The sequence below is a fragment of the Saccoglossus kowalevskii genome, chromosome 20 (genome assembly GCF_978046115.1).
Source record: "Saccoglossus kowalevskii chromosome 20, keSacKowa6.1, whole genome shotgun sequence".
NCBI classification, from domain to species: Eukaryota; Metazoa; Hemichordata; class Enteropneusta; family Harrimaniidae; genus Saccoglossus; species Saccoglossus kowalevskii.
In genome coordinates this window covers 21,304,090-21,325,548 of record NC_140660.1, presented here as the reverse complement: position 1 = coordinate 21,325,548, position 21,459 = coordinate 21,304,090, and the positions used below count along the sequence as shown (strand labels likewise).

General features: G+C 34.0%; 4 protein-coding genes across 4 annotated transcripts in view; 2 read left to right on the top strand and 2 right to left on the bottom strand.

Annotated features, from left to right (window-relative positions):
* Positions 1 to 2,997, bottom strand: part of LOC102802358 (uncharacterized) — a 41,986-nt gene extending 38,989 nt beyond the window's left edge. The window contains exons 1-5 of the mRNA XM_085494446.1: positions 2,970 to 2,997; positions 1,725 to 1,907; positions 1,185 to 1,280; positions 875 to 1,003; positions 76 to 169 (exon numbers count right to left, since the gene is read on the bottom strand). Of these exons, the coding sequence (XP_085350572.1) occupies positions 76 to 169; positions 875 to 1,003; positions 1,185 to 1,280; positions 1,725 to 1,907; positions 2,970 to 2,997 (530 nt within the window). The remainder of the gene's footprint in view (positions 1 to 75; positions 170 to 874; positions 1,004 to 1,184; positions 1,281 to 1,724; positions 1,908 to 2,969) is intronic.
* A 24-nt stretch (positions 2,998 to 3,021) lies between these two features.
* LOC146730130 (scavenger receptor cysteine-rich domain-containing protein DMBT1-like) lies at positions 3,022 to 8,842 on the bottom strand. Its single transcript, XM_085494445.1, has 6 exons — positions 8,741 to 8,842; positions 7,510 to 7,653; positions 7,179 to 7,355; positions 6,129 to 6,461; positions 4,332 to 4,652; positions 3,022 to 3,338 (listed from the first exon to the last, which is right to left on the bottom strand). The coding sequence occupies exons 1-6, from the start codon at positions 8,817 to 8,819 to the stop codon at positions 3,094 to 3,096; spliced, it is 1,299 nt and encodes a 432-aa protein (XP_085350571.1). The 5' UTR covers positions 8,820 to 8,842; the 3' UTR covers positions 3,022 to 3,093.
* Positions 8,843 to 10,800: 1,958 nt separating this feature from the next.
* LOC146730129 (scavenger receptor cysteine-rich domain-containing protein DMBT1-like) lies at positions 10,801 to 16,071 on the top strand. Its single transcript, XM_085494726.1, has 6 exons — positions 10,801 to 10,904; positions 12,088 to 12,231; positions 12,390 to 12,566; positions 12,972 to 13,304; positions 14,410 to 14,730; positions 15,827 to 16,071. The coding sequence occupies exons 1-6, from the start codon at positions 10,826 to 10,828 to the stop codon at positions 16,069 to 16,071; spliced, it is 1,299 nt and encodes a 432-aa protein (XP_085350852.1). The 5' UTR covers positions 10,801 to 10,825.
* Positions 16,072 to 18,031: 1,960 nt separating this feature from the next.
* LOC102804394 (uncharacterized) lies at positions 18,032 to 20,182 on the top strand. The gene is made up of 4 exons (XM_085494727.1): positions 18,032 to 18,166; positions 18,353 to 18,487; positions 18,636 to 18,738; positions 19,310 to 20,182. The coding sequence occupies exons 1-4, from the start codon at positions 18,121 to 18,123 to the stop codon at positions 19,611 to 19,613; spliced, it is 588 nt and encodes a 195-aa protein (XP_085350853.1). The 5' UTR covers positions 18,032 to 18,120; the 3' UTR covers positions 19,614 to 20,182.
* Positions 20,183 to 21,459: the final 1,277 nt, after the last annotated feature.

Genomic DNA, 21,459 nt, shown 5'->3' with positions numbered 1-21,459 from the left:
AATAATTCCACGTCACACAGATACTCACAAATTGTCTGTTATAATTGGTATGATTGACTCAACAATGCAACTTACCTTGCTCTTCTATACAACAATACCAACGTTACTATGACTACTGCCATGACGACAACAACAATACCAAAGCCAACATACACACCCGGATTAGCACCTGCAATATTTTAGATATGGTATTGTCAAATAAGTGTAAGCGGTCAAACGTTTGGATTTAGGGGCAGACTAAAAGAGTGTGACCAGTAATTGTTTTTATTCGCGTTGTCTCGTCTGTACATTTTTCTGCAACACCATGCATGAATTGTTTTCTCTCTCTGTGTCTAGCTTGGAATTTTTCAAATCTTCAAGCCAGCCCTATGATTTCAAATGGTCCACCAATGCCACGTCATATTGTTATCATAATCACATCACGTATGCACGTTTGAATCACATGACATTCCAGTATTATTTAAGATAAACAATTTGCAGGTTTATGATAGAATTTTATAAATACAATTCTGTATTTTTTGAGACACATTCCTGGTAATCACGTAATGCACCTGGTAATGCAGGCATTAGCATGTTTACTCTACCACGCCGTAAAGTTTTATTGAAGAGAATAGACAGCGTAGCGCGACCTCAGCCGACCGTTTAGATGAATAAACTATCTGTAATGAACTAAGATGTATTGCCTTGGGTGTAACAAGTTATCTTTACAGTGTAATCGTCAACAGCCATGTGGGTCGATGTCCCTATCACTACGCTCTTTTCGTAATATTTGGTGAACCCGGATTTAACAAATACTGGCATAAAGACATGCATGTATATCATAAACATATTGTATGTATGTAAATCTCTCGTTTAGATTTGATAGTCGTTTTACCTTTCTGATTGCATTGTTCTATCTTCTCCTCATTTCCATTTGACGATACACTTGGTTTTAATGTAGAATCACACATAACTGTGCAGCCCTCACTGTTTGTCGAACTGTACTTTAGTGTATCTCCAGTACCTAAGATTATATAGAAAAATCATTAGAATGTTATTTATTTCCATGTAAGTTACATACAAAACAATGAACACATTGTTCCTATGTTTACTTTGTCAACAAAGAAATACATGCGATATACCAGTAAATAGTTTTTAAAAAAGCTGAAAATTGCGAAATGAGAGGAGTAAGGATATTGTCTTACCAGTGGGTTCATCACTGAGTACGTTTTGTCGAGTCGTTTGAGTTATCTCAGATCTATCAGGAGTTTTTGGACTGGACGTAGATATACTGGTTATACCTGAAATGCAGTAAACATTTTTATAGACAATATGAATATTTTCTAATATACATAAAAATATAAATCCTAAAGGAAATCATTGGACACTATATACTTTGGGTAAATAGTGACTGAAATATGTGAAGATCAAAACTAATTATTATCAAAGGCAACATTTAAAACAGAAAACATGAGTCGTGTTTGGTCACAGCGAGAACACTGCGAACGTAATGGAAGGTCATTCCTGTTCAACACGTGACCAGGGATAAAATACTTGTAGTAACTTCATATATGGAAAATAATGTACATTTATGTAAAAAAAACTATTATGCATGTATAGTGAGGAATTATCGCAATTCTCAACTGCATGTTATCTGGAAATTATCTAATAATTTGCATAATATATGGACTACATAAAACATAAAAAATCAATTCCGATTCATACATAGTTAAAATTAAACCAACCTGTACATTGTGGTTCAATTCCAACTGACCATTTACCAGAATCCAGACATTGTTTATGTGGTGTTCCACCACCACTGGGATAGTAACCAGTATTGCAATAATAATATACAGTATTTGGAAAGATATATTCAGTATTCGTGTGATAGGCATTTGGAAATGATGGTGGAATACCACAAGACACAGCTGAGAATACAAAGAAGTTACAGTCAATTTTACACTATCGAATTTATCATTTGTCTTACCTAATACTTGACATCTACAACTACAATCTTCCCTTTATACACCTTCATGGAACAAATCCTAAATTTACACAACACAGAATTCAAGCAATATTCATTGATAAAGCATACGCTAATGTTTTCAATGTTGTATATCAAATCAAGTTGAAAAAAGAACAACTTTATCTCAGTAATTCCATAAACATTGTCTTAGTGTACGCCCTCTGATAAACTAGTAGAGAAAGTCTCATGATACTTTTTCAAGGCATAATTCAGAAACTCACTACTAAAATTAATCAAAGGGCTAAAGGGATCTGCTGCGTGATTCTGGTTGTTTTCCAATTAAATACTGTTATTTTAAAGTTATTGTAAACAGTTAGTAGTTTGTGCAATTCAAAGAAATAAAGAATTGTGATTTTTGTATGTGCCAAGGTTCCCAAACAATGTACCGCTGTTTAAACAAAGCCTAAAATATTATCCGAAGTTTTTTATGAAGATGATTGCGAGATGGTGTTAGGTTAGTATTCGCTGTAGTCCCCGTACAACAAATGATGTACCATTTACCCTATCATGGACACAAATCACACTGACTGAAAAGTAGTACAGGCAAATAACATAGCGCAACCTAACCCAACAAATTGTTCGTTGGTAAATATTTCCATTTGACAATTGAAATATTCATTATAAATAACCAAGTTATATGAAGAAACAAACATGGATTCAAATTACTATGTAACACTAAATGTTGTTTTATAAGCATAGAAATGCATATGTTCTAGTGTTCGTCATATCATCTCACCTGTATACAGTTGTACATCTAAATGTAATGGTATATTTATCATCTCACCTGTACATGTAGGTACACTACTATTCCACTGTCCATCATCTTGATATGTTATAAAACTTACTCCATTCAATATATAACCAGTTGTACATCTAAATGTAATGCTATATTTATCATCTCACCTGTACATGTAGGTACATTACTATTCCACTGTCCATCATCTTGACATGTTATAACACTTACTCAATTCAATATATAGCCAGTTGTACATCTAAATGTAATGCTGTATTTATCATCTCACCTGTACATGTAGGTACACTACTATTCCACTGTCCATCATCTTGACATGTTATAACACTTACTCCATTCAATATATAACCAGTTGTACATCTAAATGTAATGCTATATTTATCATCTCACCTGTACATGTAGGTACACTACTATTCCACTGTCCATCATCTTGACATGTTATAACACTTACTCCATTCAATATATAACCAGTTTCACATTCAAATGTAATGATGTCTCCAGGATTGAAATGATCAAGAAGTGTAGATGGTGTCGTTTTCACAAGTGAATACACTGGCTGTGGTTTACTGCACTGAGGTAGAGCTAAAATACACAATACCAAGATTGAAAAAACGGTAAGTAGAGATGTCTCAGAGTATCACACCGCAAATAGTGTGAGCAAATCGCAATTACATTACCATCAGCATATTATTACACGATATTTGTATATCTTCTTATATATACCCGTCATAATATGGATTCAAAATTTAAAGTGAATTACTATCATCATCAAATTGAGCGTCGGGTTATAAATCCCCCTATTACAATACCTGTAAAGGTTATGTAAATTCTTATTGGGGTCTTCCAACTCCAGTCAATACTCTTAGCAGTTCTTACATCGTATTACACGAACTTCGATGTAAACAATTTATTTATAAGTTCATGATATTCAACTTTATATCTTGTCACGTTGATATGTGATAAAGATCTAACGATTTTGCAATTTCTATGCAAGCAACAATCGAACGCATCTCTAACCTACGGTATTAGAGAACGCTTTGAAAGCCAAACATATGCCAAAACACAAACTCTGAGTAATACACGGTTTGCAAATAAGCGATGACACTAACAAATACAAATATGAGCGATTGTAATTGAACAGACCACCACAAGTTTATAAGTTCATAATGTTTGCTTTCATCTGTTCTTCATCATTGCTCCCTCGCTTCTGGATACCATCCATGGAATGATAGTAATCTGCATTATATTGATCATCATCATCATCATCATCATCATCATCATCATCATCATCATCATCATCATCATCATCATCATCATCATCATCATCATCATCATCATCATCTCAGTTTTTTACGCCACTGCTGGTGTGTGGCCTCCCCAACAGCTTCATTATGTTGTGGGGTTGAACCGTGCGGGTTGGTGAGTTGCATACTGCTCAGTCGCTTGGACAACAGGGCTAGGCGACAGGTAGTACGAGGATACATTTTACCTGTAGTAAGTCAGTTTGACCTAACCTGACTGATTATTTGGTATAAAATGAATTATTAGGTAGCAACACAACTAACACTGATTTACCTTGGTATGTCAACGCAAATCCCAAATCTGTGTTCATATCTGAATTTGAATAAAATTGTAACCACAATATATTTCCAGTACTGTACACTGTCATGCTGTTCCATGTAATCTTTGGTGCCGTTACGTCATCACCATCTCTTATATCCAGATGGTCACCAATACTTATCTTATACATCAATATACTAAGCTGAATTATATGGTTGTCTTCAACTGTAATCGTCCATATACAATTTTGGTCATTTGAATAGTTGCCAGGAAAGTTTGGGGAATATATATAACCAGTGTTACCAGTGTACTGTCCTCCACATGCACCAATGGTAGCTGTCAATGTATCAATATTAATAAGCTGTCAATGTTGACACTCCACTTGTCTTCAACTGATACGAAACTTATAACTTTGTTTCAATTGTACCATTAACAATTATCTTTAAAAATTGATTTCTAAACCGATTTTTTTTATATAAATTATGTCTCAAGAGTTGGGTTATGTTAATGATGTAGGTCAAACCACTAAATTATGCAGACTCCTTGATTTGCGCTTTAAACACTATTTATAATTTGTCAGTGGGGGGTCTGAATTAAACTTGTATATGCAATCTGGAAGTTTAAGATCTCTTTGTTTAATAAATGGGATTGATAAATCATTAGTGAAATAATTTATTTGAGTAATTTCGGAATAAACTGACACTAATCCTCGGAAAAGTGAAAGTAACATATCAAATCCATAAAAAAGTCCTATAATATAAATATCTAAAACGACACAAATGACAATGCAATCACAGCATAAGAACTGTCATCGAATTATTAAGTAAACAGTGAAGTCGAAACTTGACCAGTTCTATATTTTGAGACAGTGTTCGAAATCTTTGAGTTATTTATTCCAAACACCACCAAGACCAAGATGCTAAACAGTGAATAGTGTATGCAGATATGCGTCGCTATAATCACTATTACCAATGTACTGTTCTCCACGTGCAAAATGATGAAAGTCCAAATACGGACAGGTTCGGTAAACTCGATTACTGCAATAGTCGAAACAATAGTGTAAATAAAGATGCTGAAAACCACAATGTCGCATCATCTTCAATCGATCTTAAAGTGAACATGTAAAAAAACGCAGCCAGGTCGAATTTGAGGCAGTATATGAATATTTGACAACCGAGATACATTGAAAATACTAGTAGGATAAATATCTTGTATAGTGATATTGTCTCGACTATTGTGCCAAATAGTTGGACGTCACGTCTGCAGTCCTTGCAACAGAAACTATAGACATTCTGATGTACAGGTACCCTCCCGATTTTGAGATGATAATACATTTATTAACTGTAAAATTCGGGGTATATAAAGATTTTCCCTCCCGATGTTACACTTATTAATATTGGCTGTGTTTCTATGAATAATCAGTACATCGGGAGACAAATATTAAATACCCATCAGTTCAGTTTATAACTGTTCAATGTTTTCGCAGGAAAATGTGATTTTCTAATGCTCCAATTTGAATAATAGATAGTGATAACTCACAGATATAGTTGATAATTAAAGATTTTGAAATTGTGTATTCTGTGAGATATGTATGGCATCTCAATTTCAACTTGGTTGTATTGTTAGTATACGTTTGTGTAATGTACATTGTTTACTGTAATTTTAACAAGAAAAGGAAACTGGGGAATCTAGAACGAAACTAAGGAGATGATAGTCAAATAGCAACATGTCTATTTGTTATTCTTGTCGGAAATTTAATTTTGTTTCCATCAGTGTGCTCATCTTACAAAAAATAAAAGCAAATGAACTTACTATCATAGACATCAAATTGGTATTCACCACCACATCCTTGTATGTAAGGTTCAGTACCATTATCTCCACTACATTGTTGGGTACCGTAGTATGCATATTCGTTGATAGTCTCCCCAGGTACAGCTTCACCGTATTGCTGGTAATCAGTGTCGTCATCACCACAGTAACATTCATCTTCACTGGCAAGTACTGCTATTGGTTTAGAGTTATCTCTACATGTCTGGATGCATCCTTGAATTGTGGTAATGGAGTTTCCAAGAGTGTACATGTTTGATGATGTTTGGAATATTCTGTTTGGATTTCCTTCTGTGTAGCGACCTAGAAAACCTGGAACTATAATGTAATAGTATGTGATCAATTTAATTTCAGTAACTTTACAGTTTATGAATAATATTGTTTTAGCGCATTAAGCAAATATATTTACACATATATCGTTACTTTACTCATATAAATTAAGATTTGTCTGTTTTCATTTTAAAACGATTTTGTTGGAATGAATATGCAAATTCTGCATCTATTTAAAAAATAGAATGTTACCATTATCCACTACAGCCAAAAAGTGTATATAAGCTATAACATAAATGTGTTAAAAACTTTGAGTAAAATAGGCTATTTGGTTACAGTAGGGGGTGACAGTGTCGATATCGTAAATGGCGGGATCGATCGATGACACACTTATATACTAAATATGTGGAGGAATATGCAATTCGCATATCGCTTAAGGTTTGCAAGGTACATTAATACGATACAAAACAATAATATATCATTCAACTTCTGGAAACAAATGAGGAAAAACATCTTACAAACGATATATAATATTCTGTGAAAGGCTAAGTCTGATTCCAGCCATCTTCCCTCACATCATCAACTATATATTAGTATTATTGGTCTCTCCATTTGGGTTAGTTGGAAATCGTAGTTCACATAGTTACTGTATTATAGTAATTACTACCACAAATACATATGACATTGAGTTTAACCAATCGTAACTCAAATCGAATAAATGTTTTTACGATCCAGAAGCAATATTTACAATTTGAAAATACTCACAATAGCAGGTAACTCCAGCTTGATTATCTTGACAATTATTACAAAACCCGGTACTAGATATTGTACAATCATTAAGTGACGTGGCTGATACGTCACAACTGATATCACAAAAACTCACTGGTAAATTACTGACACCATATTCACTGTTACTCCACGTCCACATTACATCTACAAAACCTGAAATCGAATACATATTAATTTTTGATTGATAATAATAATAGAAAATAATGAAAACAGGTTCACAAGTTTATATAACATAAATAATATATACTATATATATAAATAAATAATGTAACAGTATTGCATATATATATTCAGTTTATCATATTACCTAATTCTTTACACACAACCTGTGCTTCAACCGAATCCCATGTCTGTGAATTCATAGCACATACCAATCCCCATTCACCATTGTCTCTTCTTATCTCTACTCTTCCTTGGAATGGTGTCCGACCTCCTGATAATCTCACATCAACTATAAGATACAAATTATGGTAATATGGTAATAGCCTGAAGTAAGTATAATCAAGTGTTTTCATGAAGTTTTGAATACAAATAGTATCCTGACTGTGTTTTGTATTTACGTTTATGAATTTTTCCCATAATATCAAATGTATACTCATGAAAAATACTCACTTTAGTGCGAATGGAATAATTATATATAATTATTAAAGCCTTTTTTTTAGAATTTAATACCCGATATATCATGTACTTTAATTTAATTTATCGGAAATTATTCATATACAAAGAGTATAGATTTTTCAATGTCATTTTATACCTTGTTATTTCTATTTCATGAACGAGACAAAGACACATGACCTTCATAGCCATGTATTTATCTAGTAACTATTTCTAAATCCAGCTGCTTCGCTAGTCGTCATGTTGTTACTGGTGATCTCACTGTGATTCCACGTGGTTCATCAGTGAACCACAATATATAAACACTGATAATTTAAATCATTTTAGATTCTTTATGTTAGTTAATGAGCATGCTAGCAAATTGAAAAAAATAGATGAGGAAGAATGCGTCACACTACTGGGGTGGTGACGGCAATATAAACAATGCGCTGTCGTAATCATTAATTTGTGACGTCGTGTTTTAACAGATTTGACAAGTTTTCACAGCAACATTTCGGGCATATACTAAATCTCGATCTCGATGAATTATTACATATTCATCGTGCTTACCGTTATCACGATCATACCTAGCCATAGATCAATGGTTTTGTAAAAGTGGGTGATATTTACATTATGTCGTTGACTGCCTCTCAAACAGCAGCAGTAGACAACCGACGACAGAATTTAAATAATACCCACTAGTAAAACGTCATGGATCAAGGTCTAAATCATACTTGGTACATGGTACGAGCAATCTATATAGTTATATGCAACCCATACAAACAATCGTCTCGTACTTAACTATTATTGTCACGTTTTGTGGTGTATTCTTAAATAAATAACTGCGTACACTGTGATCAATAAATAAGAAAGTACTGTCACTGAACAAAAGCTGGTGCTAAAATTATAACAATTGATTCTCAAAACAGATAACAAAACAATACCTTGTCCATAGACTGTGGATATACACATATGCATGGTGATTAATATGCACACAATCAAGCGTAGTCTCGTGAAACACATAGTGCGGTGTGTCGTTAACCAGCATACAATATAAATAGGTATACAATGAAATCGAGACGAGGTGTTGACCTTTGACACCTGGCGGTCTACCACACAGACTGAACAGTCGACAGTTGACAAAACTACTCAGACAAGTCAATAATAGGACAATATCCCTACAAGGCTACTTTATAGCTATAGGCTATTAAATACTGTATTTCATCCCGGTCAATGTGCATTCGCGAACGGTGGTTTCATAAGGGTTGACGCTTTGCTTGTGATGAAAATGTGTGCTACTTTCGCCAGACTTTAACAAAAAATTCTATTTCTTGAATTATCGATCATCATTCAGAGTTTTGAATTTTGGGGCCTAGTTGGACGAGAAAGTTCTAAAATGGGGCCATGTCTTGTGACAAGAACTTTGGGTTCACAACTAATAATTTATATGTAAATATAGAGATCCGCAAGGTCGACCCCCTATCCCCTTAACTTTTTGTAGCTGCCATTGAAATTAGCAATCTCAGTTTGTAACAATACAAATGTAGAAGTTTATTAATATTATTAATTCAATATCAATCAAAGCACTCTTCCATATGCGTAATCACAAATTATCAAATGGATTTAAAGTTTTACGAAGGGTGGCCCTGCTGGTTGACAAATAAGATTTAAAAACACTATTTAACGTCAATAAACACTTCTTACATTTAAACTGATGGTTTGTTTCAGTCACAATTACATTGAATGGATGAGTGTGAGGTCATGCAAGGGTTATACACGAGACATATCACCAGCCACCACCAGCTCTCAGAGTGTCATCGCACTCTGCGTAGCTTGTTTTGTGTTGCATTTCTTGTGTGTGTGGCATACCTCCAAGGGACAAAAGTCAACAACTCACTTTCCATTGTACACTTTTCCATATTGTATGCTGGTTGACGTCACATCACACTATACGTTTTACAAGACACTTCTGGATTGCAAACACATTAATTACCATATACGTGTGTATGTGTATACAGTCAACAGACAGGGTAACATGTAAAAAATGTTTAAGTTACATAAATTGCCTGGAACAGACGAAAATATTGATTTTTTGTATGGATGTTTGAAATGAAAAAAACAAACATTTTTTTGGTAACCTCAGGTAATCCTAACAAATCATAAAAATCATAAAAAAACACATCGTGAAATTATATGTCGATTCCAAAGTTAGCGTCAATAATCCGCTACCCCTACATGTTGAAGTCTCAACCAATGATAAACAGCAGGTTGCTAAGAGATGCATATGGGCGGCGTTTGTTAAGTCGATTGTAACGACTATTGTGGCAAAGCCAAACTGAATTGTGATAGCGGAATATGTTAAAACGTTACTAATCTTTTCTTTATGATAAATTCAACTATATCTATAACAGTAGTTTATTTGATAGTGAGTATTGTTATTTATATCCGTACTAATACCTGCGTGTTGAATCGTACATTTTGTTTCATTTTGTCATTCTTCAAACGACCATAGTTAAAATATAATAATAACATTTACATAATATTGTCTGTAATGACATACACTAATTCCAACATTGTACAGTATCTCACGGTCGATGACGGTGCAATTCTATATAACAATGTCTATAGTACAGCGTTGTGTGACACATCAGTAGACAAATATCAACGATGAGAAATTATTTTCTTCCAAAATAAATAAATAAATGTATACTTTCTTATAAATATTGTATCGTTCTGATCAGCTTCGACATAGGAAAGGAACATTTTAAATGTCAAAGATATGTGAGAAAGTTAAGACAAACATACAACACAATAAGTATGTGTTTACCCGACGCCGGGAGTCATAGAGATGACGTACGGTCTACCCCGTAACCTTGAAACCCTGCCAACAAGGCAAGGCATGACAAAGAGAATGTATATTAACATATTAATAGCACTAATCCATTTTCTATTGTTGATATGTCACACTGTAGAGTCAATACGAACTGTGGTTATAATACCTTGGTGTGACTTCAGTACTGTACAGTGTAATGATTATGACGATATTCCGTGTGTATTCACTGTTATTAACCATCATATATGTATGTATATCTGTAGTACATGCACAAGGTAATACTATGTATTCTTTGTATTTTACAATCGTGTCAGTATTTATCAATTTGTTGAGGATTTCGCGAACGTGAATCTACATGAGGTAAAAATGTAAAAATGTTTGTTGAATTATTGTTGCACTATTTCTAAACGCAGTATCGCTGTTAAAACTAAAACATTGTGACAGTAATAACTATGTTGTGCTGAGGTTTTTTTAGTCACCGTATTTATCCCCGCCGAACTACACGGTGTAAATTAGTTCAGTTTTTCACCGTTCTCTTACGTCCGCATTTAAGTATATCAATGAAAATACAACGAGGAGTGGTCTCCACATTCCATTATTTCACTTTTATTGACACGAATTATTTACAATCCCAAATTAAAAAAAACCCGCACCGTACACTCTTTCACGTACGAACACTCGCGCTGTGTAACTACGCCCTTATCCCCCGAATGAGATCACATGTCATGTGAACTACTTTTAATGTCGCCTATCTGTTCGATCCCAGAATCTCAGATAACAATGGAATTTTGTAAAACTGAACGAGATGGACAATAGACAATAATATGTCGACACAGACACTGACTTAAATTATGACTGAGTTGAGGGCAAACGCCAAGCTTTTGAACAAAGTGTAGATTCCATAACAATTCACGTGTTGTGATCGTGCCCCACATACTATTAACTTTGATATTTGCAGGTATACTTTATAGGGTTTTTTTAAATTCGCAACACAAAATCGATAGCATAAATGGAGGCACAACACATACAATGGGTGCAGTTGAAGAGACATGTCTCTGTTTAACAATACGAGCGATTAATGTTACCAATAACCCCAAGGACCGAAAGCACAGGCTATGTTTAAAATGAACTGTTTTTTTTCAGTTCTCTGTTTTGGTTTTCACTGGTGGTGGATTATGACCCCGTGTGCACTACGAGCTTGATGGTTTCAAAACTATAATTAAACATGGCTTATAGCAAAACATACAGCATACAGCTACGACCTCGCCTGGGTTGGATATTTTTGTCGTCATTTGTTTTGTGTTTTGGACCCATACGACTTTTGTTTAATATACTACGATAGGGTGTGTTCTAGTTACACTAAGCGTGGGTCTTTAAAAAACAGATATATATTATTCTTCCATGCCACAACTCCACTCCTGTGTTATAACTATTTATATAATAATCACCATGTTTCAGTTGATGTAAGACTATTAGGAGGTTACACGCCATTTGAAGGAAGAGTAGAGATACGAAAAGACAATGGTGAATGGGGATTGGTATGTGCAATGAATTCACAGACATGGGATTTGATGGAAGCACGGGTTGTGTGTAAACAATTAGGTAATATGATGAACAGAATATTTGTTATACGCTTTATTTTTAGACATATTGGTAAACAGATACTGTTATTTTATTTATTGTAAAATTTATTTCATACTCATATGCATATAAATTTTGTTTTATTCTCAATCAGCAATTTAATGTTTGTTTGATTCTAGGTTTTGTTGATGTAATGTGGACGTGGAGTAACAGTGAATATGGTGTCAGTAATCTACCAGTGAGTGTATGTGATATCAGCTGTGACGTATCACACACATCACTTAATGATTGTACAATATCTAGTACTGGGTCTTGTAATAATTGTCAAGATAATCAAGCTGGAGTTACCTGCTATTGTGAGTATTTTTAAATTGTAAATATTGCTTCTGGACCGTGAAAAACAATTATACGATTTTTTAAACGCAATGTCATATGTATTTGTGTTCGTAATAACTATATTACAGTAACTATATGATATACGATTTCCAGCTCTCCTAAATTCAATGGAGAGATCAATAATACCAACATTTGAAATATTTGAGTGATAAAACGCATTATTGTTACTTGATTAATACTTGATAAATAAATAAATAAATAAATAAATAAATAAATAAATAAATAAATAAATAAATAAATAAATAAATAAATAAATAAAAGTAATGGTACATGTGTAAACATATATGCTTAATGAGCTAAAACAATATTATTCATAAATGTCAAAGTTATTAAAATGAAATTAATCACATAATATTACATTTTAGTTCCAGGTTTTCTAGGTCGTTACAAAGAAGTGTATCCAAATAGAATATTCCCGTCATCATCAAACATCTACACTATTGGAAACTCTATTACCACAATTCAAGGATGTATCCAGACATGTAGAGAGAACTCTAAACCAATAGCAGTACTTGCCAGTGCAGATGAATGTTACTGTGGTGATGACGACACTGATTACCAGCAATACGGTGAAGCTGTGCCTGGAGAGATGATCAACGAATATGTATCCTATGGTACCCAACAATGTAGTGGAGATAATGATACTGAACCTTACATACAAGGATGTGGTGGTCATTACCAATTAGATGTCTATGATAGTAAGTTTATTTGGTGTATCTCTATTTGCAAGATGAGCACACTGATGGGAACTAAATTAAATTTTCGAAAAGACAAATGTACATGTGGCTGTTTGACTATCATCTTGTGAGACTACTTTAGTTTCGTCTTGGATTCCAATTTCTCTTTATTTGTAAAACAAATCAAACGACAGAAAATTTACATCTCACAAACGCAAATTATCATAATCTAAAATGATCTTAGTAAGTATACCAGAGAGTCATGACTGCCCATTATTCAAATTAGAGCACTAGAAAAGCATGCGACGTCCAACGATCTGGCAAAATAGTCTAGACAATATCATTTTACTAGGAGAATTTTAACCTACTAGTATTTTCAACGTGTTTATTGACATACACTCATTTGTTGCCCCACAATCAACTTGGCTGCATATGTTTTCGTATTCAATCAGATCGATTAGAGTGGACCACGACTGGTCAGCGGCTCGCAAGTAAGATAATATTGTAGTTTTCAGCATCCGTGTAAACAATATTGTTTTGATTATCGCAGTAACGTATTTGGACTTTCAAAATTTTGTTATTTTGATATCCAAATGCGCTCTAAATTCGGCAGCCCGCTCGGTGTGGTCGCGTGGTTCGTCTAAATACAGACGTTCATTAGATGAATGACGGCATGATTTCATTAAATTGAGAGATAAACTGTGATTTATTCCATTCCATGTGACCGACTCCAATCAGCTTGAAGTACTAGAACATGAGAAATGACAAAAGTTATTATAAAAATCAACAGCTGCAATCCTCATCCAACCGCAGGGAAAATTTCTCATTAGTTGAGAGAATCTGTCCTTCAAACACATAAAATGCCAGTCAATAGTGCCCCATGCCATGTCTATGTACCTTTAATTACATGACAATTCGCAGCACTTGTTCCTTTCACAATACACTGTAAATTGCTGAGTCTGAAATGGTACCCAATAAAGTTTTTTTGTTTTGTTTTCAAATTAGAATTGATCTATCATATTTGTTTAACTATGTGTTATACCTATAAATTATTTCTTTTTGAATAATTGATGTCTGCAAATAGTGAATATTAAATGTATGTTCCCGTATATTCTGTTATTTCTAGCTACGACCGGTGCATGTGGCGACCAGTACACTGGTAACAGTGGTTATATGTATTCCCCAAACTTTCCTGACGAGTATCCAGTTGACCGGAATTGTATATGGACGATTACAGTTGAAGACAACCATATAATTAAGCTTAGTATATTGATGGTTAAGATAAGTATTGGTGATTACCTGGATATAAGAGATGGTGAAAACGTAACGGCACCAACAATTACATGGCACGGCATGAAAGTGTACAGTTCTGGAAATATATTGCGGTTACAATTTTATTCCAACTCAGATATGAACACAGATTTTGGATTTGCGTTGACATACCAAGGTAAATCATTTTAAACATTTTTGTATTGATTAGTGATTGATTATTTATAGAAAATGCTGATAAAGTTGTGTATTCTTCCCTGCTAATGTTACAGAACATTTTACTCAAATGACAATCGCATTAGCTTGCGATCTGTCTGTCAAACATCATTTAAAATGTTTCCAAATTTCAATCTGGGATTCTTCATGGGAAATAACACATTTCAGTGGTGTGTATGGGTATTCCTTTTATACCTCCGCCTTTCTCCCTGATTCTATACGTAGTTTGCTAAACCACATACAAAGCATGGTCCTCAAACGAGTCGCAAATGATTCAATGTGACTTTGATTATGTGATTAACACAGAAAATGAGATTATGGAATGAAAATGACTAATTAACGCACAATTAGACCGTCGATAAATACTAATACCCTGCAATGATAGTCAGTGAATATAGCATATATTGTGCGTAATGTCAGATTATTTCGGTTAGAGCCAAAATATAGCCGTAATTAAACGCAACATTTGACTGGAGAGTGTACAAGCCGGTCTTTCGTGTTACAATTTCAAAGTTTCACACGTGAATTATTTAAAATTTTCACCACGTTGCAACCAACTGGAAATATGTGTGATAGATTATTTATTACACGAATAGTATATTATGATGTTATTAGTTGGTCAGAATGTTTATGCAGTGTGTTAACTGTCATCGGTGAATATACTGTCACCTACGAATATCCACGTAATTGAAAACAGGGATAACATGCATGATTTTGATAGTCTCGTCGAAACTACTGAAACATAACCATTTCATAGCAGTCTCCTTAATGTACATGTTTATGACATTTATTTGTTGCTAGCATGTGTATTTTTGACAGCTGTGTTTCAGTACAGTATCATATTCAATGTATCCGGTGATAACAAGTCCATGTTCACTTCATGATCTTTTCAATCCTTGATAAACCATTTCATATTTACATTTACCTGGTCACATGTAAGTTTGAATTCCCCACAGCTATATTACAGTGTAGTAAACACGCGATACACTCATATCGACTGGTGACTTCAATTCCACATGCTGATCATTTCAATTCTGTTTTTTTTATATTTTCCACAGCCTTACCTCAGTGCAGTAAACCACAGCCAGTGTATGCCAATGTACTAACGGCTCCATCTCCACTTCCTGATTATTTCAATCCTGGCGACAGCATTACATATAGATGTTCAACTGGTTATATATTGAATGGAGTAAGTGTTATAACATGTCAAGATGATGGACAGTGGAATAGTAGTGTACCTACATGTACAGGTGATATGATAAATATAGCATTACATTTAGATGTACAACTGGTTATATATTGAATGGGGTAAGTGTTATAACATGTCAAGATGATGGACAGTGGAATAGTAGTGTACCTACATGTACAGGTGATATGATAAATATAGCATTACATTTAGATGTACAACTGGTTATATATTGAATGGGGTAAATGTTATAACATGTCAAAATGACGGACAGTGGAATAGTAGTGTGCCTACATGTACAGGTGATATGATAAATATAGCATTACATTTAGATGTACAACTGGTTATATATTGAATGGGGTAAGTGTTATAACATGTCAAGATGATGGACAGTGGAATAGTAATGTACCTACATGTACAGGTGAGACGATAAATAAAGCATTACATTTGGATGTACAACTGGTTATATATTGAATGGAGTAAGTGTTATAACATGTCAAGATGATGGACAGTGGAATAGTAGTGTACCTACATGTACAGGTGAGATGATAAATATAACATTACATTTAGATGTACAACTGGTTATACAAAACTGTATATTGAATGGAGTAAGTGTTATAACATGTCAAGATGATGGACAGTAGAACAGTAGTTTACGTACATGTACAGGTGAGATGATAAATATAGCATTACATTTAGATGTACAACTGGTTATATATTGAATGGAGTAAGTGTTATACTATGTCAAGATGATGGACAGTGGATTAGTAGTGTACCTATATGTACAGGTGAGATGATAAATATAGCATTACATTTAGATGTACAACTGGTTATATATTGAATGGAGTAAGTGTTATACTATGTCAAGATGATGGACAGTGGACTAGTAGTGTACCTACATGTACAGGTGAGATGATAAATATAGCATTACATTTAGATGTGCAACTGGTTATATAATGAATGGAGTAAGTGTTACAACATGTCAAGATGATGGACAGTGGAATAGTAGTGTACCTACATGTACAAGTGAGATGATAAATATAGCATTACATTTAGATGTACAACTGGTTATATAATGAATGGAGTAAGTGTTATAACATGTCAAGATGATGGACAGTGGAATAGTAGTGTACCTACATGTACAAGTGAGATGATAAATATAGCATTACATTTAGATGTACAACTGGTTATATAATGAATGGAGTAAGTGTTATAACATGTCAAGATGATGGACAGTGGAATAGTAGTGTACCTACATGTACAGGTGAGATGATAAATATAGCATCACATTTAGATGTACAACTGGTTATATATTGAATGGAGTAAGTGTTATAACATTTCAAGATTATGGAGAGTGGAATAGTAGTGTACCTACATGTGCAGGCGAGATATGTTTTCAATACTAAAGCTGGATTTGATTGTATGGCAAGGTAATGAGTTATATAAATAAAATCCTTATTTATGTGTCACAATTCCTTTTGAGTCGAAAATAAAATTCATTAATCTATTCAATGTTACATTATTCAGTTGAAAGGTCAAACTTATGAAATTCATATACAAAACACCAACAGTTGTCAATTATAGTGTCCCAATAAAAGAAAATTATGATATTCTCTATTAAAGCGGAGAGGTCGTCACTTGCACACACGTGGGAATTGAGTACCAAGCGACAATACCAGCGCATGCTAAAAACAAAAAGGCCTGTTTGTAAATACTGACACGCTAGGGTTACGACTACTACGATTTAAGTATCCAGTGCGATATTTTAATTTTATACAATATGTTATAATATCATGCCGACTGTGAACGTAATGAATTCCATTTTATCATTTTAATTGTAACATCTTTTTATTTTTATTTGCATTCTTGTCATTTAGTTAAGAATTTTAGTTAGTTAGATTTTTTAGTTTGGCGGAATATAACAATGTGCATTTATGTTTCACATTGTAATTGAGTGAATCATTGTACGAATTTCCGATAGTTGAGTTAATACCACCACAATATACATTGCTCCTTTTTTATACATTGTTATATTTTATATCACACAATTCTACATATATTAGACTGTGCTAATTATAAAATTCGTAAATGACCCATAATGTAATTTAATCGTGAATTTTAGTTATAACCAGTGTATCTACACCTTCATCAATTACTATACTTAAAATGACTGACACTACTCACAAAAGCGAACTGAATGGTGAATCCAAAAGTAAGTATGCAACAGCATTTCTCCTTTTGCAAATTTCAGACCTGTTTTTGTTGTAATATCGTGTTTTCATTCTTGAGAATGTTAATATTTCAACAACTTATTTATTTTTTATGTTACTTACCGCGAAATCTATTGATTTGTTTTTATGCTGTTGTTTGAAACAATTCTTCCATGTCATCTAATAAGGTACTGATGATACTTCCAAGTACAGTTCGACACCGAGTGGAGACAACTCATTTGTTCATGATACCACTTTCAAACCGAGTGTTTCGTCAAGTGAGAGCAATGAAGATATGTGTGAGAAGCAATTCAATCAGACAGGTGATTGTTAAAACATAAATTGAATTCATGTTTTATATGTCTGTATTTGTTAATTCTGCGTTATCTGGCATATATCATGCAATGTTTGTGATTAGATATATTTCTTCTTCCACTGTGATACTCAATACATTTTGTATTTTTATTACAGGTACGAGTCTGAGTGTATACGTGGGTGTTAGTTTTGCTCTTATTATTATTGTTATCATACCAATAGTCGTATTGATGTCTATATTTCTGTGCAGAAGGGTAAGGTAAGTTGAATTGTTGATTCAATCATAAATAAATGGTGACATGGCAACATGTATGTTCATATGATACAGAAAATATAGAACAGTCCAGTGCATGTCACTGGTGTGATCAGTGCTTCCGCCTTAGACACTTTTGTGTATATCATTGGTCTGATCTGTATTTCCGCAGTATATATGGACCCTCATTACTTGGATGAAAAGTTCATTAATATGTGAACATACTGTCAAATCTTTTCCGTTCACTGTGCGATCCCGTGTTATGTGTGAACGTGAAATCAGGACAAACAAAAGTCATAACTTCGTAGTGGCGTCAAAACATCGCGTGGAATTCGACAAACGAGAAACAATTTTCCCGCTTAATAATTTGGTGTACATATTTGATGATGTTCAATTATGATGATGTAAGGGTTTTTCAATGGACATTTCGACATTGAACTATAAAAAATGAGAAATTCAAGTTCAAAATCAAACATTCGATCCGTGTCTTTCATGTATTACTCGTGATCTTGCAGTGAACGGTAAACCACCTATTTACACACGTTAAACAATTTTCTCTTGTTGTTTTACCAAACAGACTCAAATCTGCAGATGAGAGGGAAATGACAAACTTGGGAGAAACAAGTAATCGTACATATCAAGACCTTATCACAGATGTACATCCTAATGACAACGATAATTTGGACAAAAATGAATACCAGTCTTTAAATATTCACGACGAACAAAATAAGACAGAGATGGAATACGTTAATACACCGAAACCTGGTGCTTATGAGGAGTTGGCAATACGATCAGAGGTAATAGAACAAAAGAAGGATGTAGGCAACGTGCAGTGGGCCATTACGTTAACACTTCTATCAACACCAAACAAGGTGAGATAAGTAGAGTGGCCGATGTACAGAAGGCAGTGATCACTTTAAGACAATGGTTGGACGTATATGATGTAACCAATCCTACATCTACTGATGACAAGACTACGTGGGATATGTCTGAAATACAACAGGCAATTCAAACATTGGTCCACCATGTAAACACGCCTAATAAAGATTGATATTAAGAAATTAAAATGAAGCAGAGTTTACCGGACAAGAATAGGAGTTACATGTACAACCCGACCCAATCAAATACTGATCATTTCAATATGACACAATTGCGATTTTGAAGCAGCGTCTTTTTAACGTGCTCTGTGTGTTTTAATGCAAGATTCACTCTATAATTTTGTGTACATCGAACAAAGCTTATTTTTTAATTTTATATCATAAATAATTACCATAATTGACAGGAGAAGATTATAAGAACACGAACTTCACGTAATATATAATTGTACTCCTTTATTTTTTTACATAATTATTAATCAGTTACCTCATTGAGATTCATGGCATTTATTATGTAACAATACCTCTGTATATGCAGAACTGTATTGCGAAATAAAGGAGTTTGGTTGCCAGAAGATGTAATTTGTTTTGTAGTGATTTGATTTACATAGCGGTGTGTTTAACATGTTTTTTGTGATATAGCATGATCATCGTTAGTATTCCGAACCGGAATATGAATTGCAAATACTAATAATAAACAAGTGACTTTCTAAATATTTTTTTCTAAGAAAAAGTAATCACAAAGATGGCATTATAGGGAATTCATAGTTCTAGATAACATTATCAGGCCATATTTGAGAACAAGAAAAATGACATCAGGTGATTGATTCTCAATTGTTGTACTTACTAGTTTGCATGTTGGTACCCGTATGATGACGTGAGAATTACACCATTGACCAGCCACGATTGTATTCATTTAATTTAAATATAATAATATCTAGTCGGTCGGTGTCTCGGCAAACACAAACGTCCATGAACATACGAAACTAATTTCCAAAGGTCACATCTCTACTAGACTATATGACAAAAAAAATATTTCGATTTCGCCATCATTATTTCCCATACATTTTCAGTAACATTCCACGTGCTCCAGATTTATAATAATACAAATGTACACGCCAACAGCGGTGGACATACATTTTTAGAGACTACCAGAGCTTACTGTAAACTTCAGACAGTCATAATGTACGTTTGAGTTGTACAGTCTGCTATCATCTTTTATATTATGTGAACAGCTGCTAGGGCGGGTTGTTTCTGTTCAGTCAGAACTCGTACTGTGTGGTTATGGCAGTTGATGACGGCCGTAAGATTGTAATCAAAATGAGTGCAGTACAAGCAGTCATCATTCTCGGCAGTATGTAGAAATAATGCGTGTGCCTCCCCGGGTGAATTCGCCAGCGTCTGTTTGCATCTCGCCTGAGCTAAGCGACACAGACCAGCATATTGGGAACACTCTTGGTTTTCAAGGGTCCTCGCAAGTGTTCTAAACTGCTCGCTCGCTTCCGCTACATTTGGCTTTCTTAAAAAAACGTTTTTTTCAACTTACTAGAAACTGCGCGACATTTTCCAAGAAAGTAGACTTCTCTCTCCATATTTACAGCAAGAAATTGCGAGTTATGGCGAAATACGTTTTAGAATATTCAACGATTTACGTAGAATATATCAAAATTACAGTATTACCTTGTTTCGCCTTCATGTAATTTGTAGCATGTCATTCGTACTTGTTCTAATATTGTAAACGTAAACAAATTGTATATCAATATTGTTTACACCTACACGAGATTAGCTCCACAACACCGCAACACCACACATTAAACTAAAAACCATTCTGTATGTAATATTATGGCTCATC